This window comes from Rhinopithecus bieti, unplaced genomic scaffold, assembly GCF_001698545.2.
Source record: "Rhinopithecus bieti isolate Rb0 unplaced genomic scaffold, ASM169854v2 scaffold_69980, whole genome shotgun sequence".
Classification (NCBI taxonomy): Eukaryota; Metazoa; Chordata; class Mammalia; order Primates; family Cercopithecidae; genus Rhinopithecus; species Rhinopithecus bieti.
The window spans coordinates 42461-49718 of record NW_016826299.1 but is presented as its reverse complement, the minus strand read 5'-3'; the positions used below and the strand labels follow the sequence as shown (position 1 = coordinate 49718).

At 36.6% G+C, this 7258-nt stretch overlaps 1 protein-coding gene across 3 annotated transcripts in view; it reads right to left on the bottom strand.

Moving 5' to 3' along the window:
- TARS3 (threonyl-tRNA synthetase 3) overlaps window positions 1-7258 on the bottom strand; it is a 78334-nt gene that overhangs the window by 38087 nt on the left and 32989 nt on the right. For 2 of the 3 annotated variants that reach the window (XR_001883645.1, XM_017863392.1), the window contains exons 10-11: window positions 3297-3463; window positions 1474-1636 (exon numbers count right to left, since the gene is read on the bottom strand). Coding sequence is in view for 2 of the 3 variants with exons in the window: in XM_017863392.1 (XP_017718881.1) it covers window positions 1474-1636; window positions 3297-3463 (330 nt within the window). In the remaining variant the exon portion in view is untranslated. Of the gene's footprint in view, window positions 1-1473; window positions 1637-3296; window positions 3494-7258 lie in introns of all 3 variants that reach the window. The other variant, XM_017863391.1, reaches the window with a different exon arrangement.

The following is a 7258-nucleotide window of genomic DNA, read 5'->3' as shown; positions in this document are numbered from 1 at the left end:
AAAAAAAAAAAAAAAATTTCTTTGTCTTATTTTTCTATCAGTGCAAGATTAGCTTCATTAGCTTCATAAGGTGGTGAAGATTTCCTCCTCTTCAATTTTCTGGAAGAATATCTCCAGATTGGTATTATTCCTTCTTTAATGTTTGGTAGAATTCACTAGTAAAACCATCTTGGCCTGGAATTTTCTGTGTAGGAAGGTTTTTAACTATTAATCAAATTTCTGTAGTAGACACAGGGCTATTCAGATGATCTACTTCTTCTTGAGTAAAGTTTAACAGTTTGTGTCCTTCAAGGATTTATCCATTTCATCTAAGTTATTCATAAAACTGCCTTATCTTTTTAATACCTACAGAATCTGTAGTGATGACATCTGTCTCATTCCTGACATTTTATTTGTGTCTTCTGTTTTCCCCTCATCAGTCTGACTTCTCAGAGAACCAGCTTTTGTTTTATTTATATTCTTCATTCTCTTTTTCTATTTCAATGATTTCTGCTCTGCTCCTTCTTATTTTCTTTCCTTTGCTTCCATTACATTGGGTGTAATTTGTTCTTCTTTTTATCTTAAGTAAAAGCTAAGTCTTTGATTTTTCTTTTCTAATGCAGGTATTCACTGCTGTAAACATCCCTCTAAATACCACTTAAATGGCATCTCACAAATTTTGATGTGTTTTATTTCATTTGTTATATAAAATTATCTAATTTTCCTTTGGGATTTTGTGTTATCTATTTTTAATTCTATTGTGCTCAGCCAGGATTAGGGTTAAACATTTGGGTTAATTAAACATTTTGTTTTAATTGAATCTCTTTCAACTTACTGAGACTTGTTTTATGGTCCAGAATATGGTCTATCTTAGTAAATATTCTACGTGCAATTTCAAAAAACAAACACTCTGATCCTTTTGTAGTTCATAAGCATGATGATTGGGTGTATACACATGTAAGATGTGCTTCCCTCACACCTTGGTACAACATTAGCATATTACCCATCCAACATGAAGCACATTGGATACAACACTGGCACATTAACCATCCACTATGAAAACCAAAGAATGTATATTCTGCTGCTGTTATATAAACACCAATCAGGTCAAACTGTTTGATATTGACCCTTTGCATGGTAATTTTAACTTGAATTAACACAAAAACTTGAAAAAGTAAATTTTAAGTTCTAGGCAATATTGAAAAACAAAACATCCAGAATTCCACCAAATCCCTTAAAATACTCCACTTAATGGAATTTAGGTTAGTAAAATCACTGAAGGCAGCCAAAGAAAACGGAACACATTTCATATCAAGAGGTGATTAACCTGTTGACCTAATTTAGAGAATCACAGCAGGTTAGAGCTGAATGAGATCTCAGAGACTAGACCAAACATCTATGTTTCAGTAACTCTGAAAGAATACAATACAAGATGTGTTCAGGGCATCACACTGAATTTGTGACCACCATGCTTCACTCTGTGTTATTGTTTACCTGCTCCACTGTGCAAAAGATGTGAGCATCATCCTGCTGGAAGCGCCTGACTCTGGTCAAGCCGCTGAGAGTCCCCGACAGTTCATTTCTGTGCAGAACTCCAAAATCAGCAAATCTCATAGGCATTTCCCTCCAAGATCGTGGACGATGGGCAAACATTAGACTAGAAAAGATGCAGTAACACACAGCTTTTACACAGCACAGAAAGATTAAATAATTATCTAAATATAAAGAAATTACAATTAAGCCTCAAAATTCATAAACTCATTATTCCAGTTCTTAGATCACCAAGTTAAAGAAAACATTTCTTCCAGAAATTAGTGAACCTTGCATTTACATCACTGCAGCACTCTGAGAAAAAAGCTTGTCTCTCTTCCCAGAAATGCTGTTCCCTTCCCTCATCCACACAGTGAATCACCATTTACTGTTTAATTCATTTCAAAGGCTACTTCTTAAATGAAGCCCTCCTAGACATTTCCCTAGACAGGATTAGGCAGTTTCTCCTCAGGCTCCTGGAACACCTCAAACGTGCCATCATTATGGCACTGGTCTTTTTATAACAGATTGTCTACATGCATGGCCCTGCCCACTCTGCTTATGAGCTCCATGAGGGAATGGTTTGTGTCTTAATCACCTCTGCACTTCTAGCTCCAAGCACAAAAACCACTCAGCTATGTTCTCTGTTGAATGAAAGACTTCTTTCCTGCAGAAAGCACTCCTGGCTTCCATATCCCACTGCCTCTAAGCCATTGTGGTCTTGCTTCCTTATTCTGAGGTGTAAAAAGACAAACTTAAATTCTCTGCTTTCATTATAGCTAAAGTGTGAGGCTATAATTTTAAAGGATGCCTTTGAGAAAATGAGTTAAGAAGTTGTTAACGCAAGTGTTTTACAATGCAAAACACTAGCGTAGCTTCTACCTTCTGCTTAGAAAGACAAGGTACAGAATGTTTACATGCCAGTATTCCTAAAATTAAAGTTATATGTATTTTTTACATGACATCATCATAAAGTTAAATTTCTACTCGTCTTCACTTAAAAGGGCAAAGAGCTTTCTTCAGTGTTCAGTTATCGGTTTTAATAATTATCTTCTATGTAAATTTACTTGAAACTATGTATGTTGATAATACAAAAACTATGGTTGTTGGGATTTTTTTGGTGGACAATTATGCCTATTCAATTTCAGTTGTAAAATACGTTTGTCTTACAAGGTTGAATTTGCATACCAACTTTATGATAATTAGTCTTTTATAGAATCAAAGACAGCATTGATTGTAAAATATATCTTTATTTTATGTGCTACAAAGAAAGAAAATAACCTATTAATTAAATTATGACATAATGCTAAGATGCCACCAACTATAAGATGCATTTCAACTTCAGAAGTTGAAATGCGGAAGAAAAATGGTATCTTGGAATTAGTGAAATCCAAAAACCCATTGATTATGACCTCATTGATCTTGTTATAATCCACCCAAACAGTATGAAAAAACTAAATATTCTGCAAATATGAACATTTGAAGTGCATTACTATAAGACAAATATTACAAAACTTATAAAATTGACACATAACATTACCCTTTAATCGGCACAAAAAATGCAATGGTTACCAGCTAACATTCCATACCTGCCAAAGATCAAATATATTTTCAAAAGTAAATCCATTCTCTAGAATGAAACAACTTAGTAAAAATTAGTTATCACCACTCCTCAGATTAAAGGGATTCTTTCATTCCACAAAGCAAACTAATAATATTAAAAGCTAACTGTGACGAAGTGTGCTATGTGCTCTCATGAAAAGGTCTGCTTCACTTTTAATACTCACCAGTGACCTGGACAATTCATGGGTTTGAGGGCAAAAGTGTCCTTTTCAATCTCAAAGGTAAACATGTTCTCACTGTAATGCTGCCAGTGGCCCGAGGCTTCCCAGAGTTTACTGTTGTACATGTTGGGAGAGAGCACCTCCATGAAGTCACGTTTGTGATATTCCTCCTTCAAGATACATGCATTCAACATTAAAATCTGCTAGGACAGATCACAATTCCATGCAAAGTAACACTATGAGCAAATATTTTCAAATTGGGCTCAGGTTCTATATTAATTCATGATTAATGTACCCTCAGTTTTAGTTGTGGTGGTTTCTGGATCTTGAAAGAAAGATTTACATATGCTCAGTATAATTTCTATTGAGTATATTTATTTTATAGTATATAACAGTATATAGTATATAATGTTTTAGTTCTTTGAAAAGTAGTAATTGAAATACAATATATATAGAAACTCACTGTAACCATAAATTCCAAAGTCCTTCTAGATAAACAGCTTTTTTCCTTTTAAGAAGCAGAAAACATTCATAATTTAATAAGCCTGAATGCCATGTTGCATGTTATAATTTTGATTTATTTAGTTTTAAACAAAAATAAGAATTTTAGTGTATAACGATTTAAGCAGCTGATATTTATTAAGTTGTGAGCTGGCCTCTCTCCCTCCCTACCTATTTAACAGCTTCCCTAATTGAATCACTGGAGATAGGAGAAGAGAGTTTTTTCCCAAGCAAAGTTTTAATTTTATTTAAACTTTCTTTAAAAACAAAACAATTAGGTCATCTTTGTTGGGTAAATATTTTATGTACACTTTCCAAAAATGCGTATTCTGCTGTTGTTTTATAAATGTCAATTAGATCAAATTGTTTTGACAGTATTTGATAGGGACCCTTTGCATGACAATGTTAATTTGGATGAACACAAAAACCTGAATAAGTAAGACTTCTGAGAATCCTTAGATTCTCAACATTTGTAAATCACTTAATGGACATCTGGCACAAATCTAGAATGCCATACATACTTGGAGCAAATTTTAAAAATTTTTCACAGCTAAAAAAACATAAAACATAACATTTTAAGATTACTAACAATGGTTTTATATAACTGAAAGGAATGTTATCTGTCATTCTTCAGCAGGGCATTTCGGCAGTCCATGGTAGACAGCCTGGGTCTCAGCCATTCGGTGAGCTGCTTTACCTACTCTTTGTTTTTACTAAATTAGAAAACGTTAACAGGTAGGGTGTGGTGGCTCACGCCTGTAATCCCAACACTTTGGGAGGCTGAGGTGAGTGGATCACCTCAGGTCAGGAATTTGAGACCAGTACTTCAGAATGTGTCCTTATTTGGAAGTAGGGTCTTTATAGAGGTAATCAAATTAAAATGAGATCATTAGGGTAGATCCTAATACAATATGGCTGGTCTCTTATAAAAAGGAGAAGTCTGGACACAGAGACAGATGCACACGAGGGGAAGACAATGTGAAGACACACAGGGAGAACATCACGTGAAGACAGAGGATGGGAATGATGCTTCAACAAGTCAAGGAACACTAAAGATGACTTGCAACCACCAATAGCTAGAAGGTAAGGAAGGATTCCCCCACAGGTTTTAGAGGGAACATAGCCTCGTCAACACCTTGATTTCACACTTCTGGCCTCCAAAACTGGGAGACAATAAATTTCCGTTGTTTTAAGTCACCTAGTTTATGGTATTTTGTTATAATACCCTAGGAAACTAATGCACCTACCAAATAAAACACTGCCCATCTGGGGTGCCGCCAGCATAAGGCGAACATGGAATGAGTGATGGAAAAAGGCTCTGATGTATCAGTTTGGCCCTAGCGTCCATCTACAGAGGCTGGGGCTGAAACAGTTACATTTAGTTATGCCTTTTCCTTGCATTCTTACATGAAGGGCACTCATGGTGGCCAATGTCACAATTCAGATTTAGGTGAAAGTGAAATGACATCACCACATGATGATACATTGGCTGATGGGAGCTTGTGGGAGGAAACCAATGTCCTCAATGTCCTCCAAGCAAAAGGTAAGAATGTGCTGAGAGGCACAGGGGATGAGTCGGGCTGGTTATTCTCCATTTGCCACTGCCTGTCTCGCCTCATCTTGGCCCATTTTCCTTCCTTCTCTGCCCTGCACTGGGTCCCCCAAAGCTGACTCCTATTGGCTCCACAGAAGGCTTATTTGCTGTGATTATTATTTTTTTATTTTACAAAATATATACTTTTATTTTAAACACAATAGTATAATACGATATGCTTAAGTTACGCTTCATGTGAAAAAAAAAAATAAGGTGTACAAAGAAAACCTTAACATTTTTCTCTCATTCCACTCTTTACTGCCCTGAGATAATGCCAATGGCTTGGTGTTACTGTATTTCAACCCTCTTCTACATGACTGTGCAAACACAAAACACACATACAGGATTTTGTTGTTTTTTGCTTTTATCTATTAAAAAAAAAAAAAGGATACACTATACATTTACTCTGTAACTTCCAGTTTTCAACGGTAAGGTATACTGAAGCCCCTTCAAATTAGTAAGCATAGATATATTTTGTAGTAACTGCATAGTGCTTTATTGTGTGGACATATCATAAAGTATTTAACCCTTCTACAACTGAGAAACATTAGACTTTTCAGTTTTGAATACTACAAACTATTCTTCAGTAAAGTTTTTCTATGTGATTTTAATTGTATATTTTAGATTCCTCTCTAAGAATATTGCTAGGAGTGTGCATTTTTTTCCACATTAATATTTATTACCAGATTGCTTTAGTAGCAATTTAAACTTTCTCCATAAGTATATGATAAGTGTTTCCTCACATTTCCTTCAGCAATGAAAATTATTTAATGGGTACCAATCTTTTTTTTTTTTTTGAGACAGAGTCTCACTCTGTCACCCAGGCTGGAGTGCAGTGGCGTGATCTTGGCTCACTGCAAGCTCCACCTCCTGGGTTCACGCCATTCTTCTGCCTCAGCCTCCTGATTAGCTGGGACAACAGGCACCTGTCACCATGCCCAGATAATTTTTTTGTATTTTTAGTAGAGACAGGGTTTCACCGTGTTAGCCAGATGGTCTTGATCTCCTGACCTCGTGATCCGCCTGTCTCGTCTTCCCAAAGTGCTGGGATTACAGGCATAAGCCACTGTGCCCGGCTGATGGGTACCAATCTTATAAGTAGAAATATTACCTCAGCATTTTCCTTTTTTTTTTTTTTTTTTTTTTTTTTGAAACGACGTGTTGCTCTGTCTCTCAGGCTGGAGTGCAGAGGTGCAATCTTGGCTCACTGCAACCTCTCCCTCCTGGGTTCAAGGGATTCTCCTGCCTCAGCCTCCTGAGTAGCTGAGATCACAAGTGTGCACCACCTCGCCTGGCTAAGTTTAGTATTTTTAGTAGAGACAGGGTTTCACCATGTTGGCCAGGCTGGTCTTGAACTCCTGGCTTCAGGCGATCCACCCCCATCAGCCTCCCACAGTGCTGGGATTACAAGCTTGACCCACTACGCCCAGCCTTTTAAATTTTCAATAAATTCTGTTACATATATTTGAGATTCACAATATGATATTACAGGACACAAATAGCAAAAGGGTTACCTTTTGTGTGTGTGTGACAAGAGCAGTTAAAATCTAATTAACAAAACACTCCCTGATAAAATATAATTTTGTTAACTTTAGTCCTTATGTTCTACATGAGATCTCAAACCCTGTTGATCCTAGATATCTGCTATTTTGTATCCTTTGATCTACGTCTCCCCATATCTTCTCCCAGCCCCTGACCATGGTAAGCACTGTTTAATCCTCTGTGTACGTCCCTGAGCTCTCTCCTTTTTTTAAGATTCATCAGCTCCCCTGGTTCTTAGGCCTCTGCACTCAGGCTAGAATTGCATCTCCAACTTTCTTGGACCCCCAGATCATGGGATTTCTTGGCCTCCATAATCACACAAGCCAAT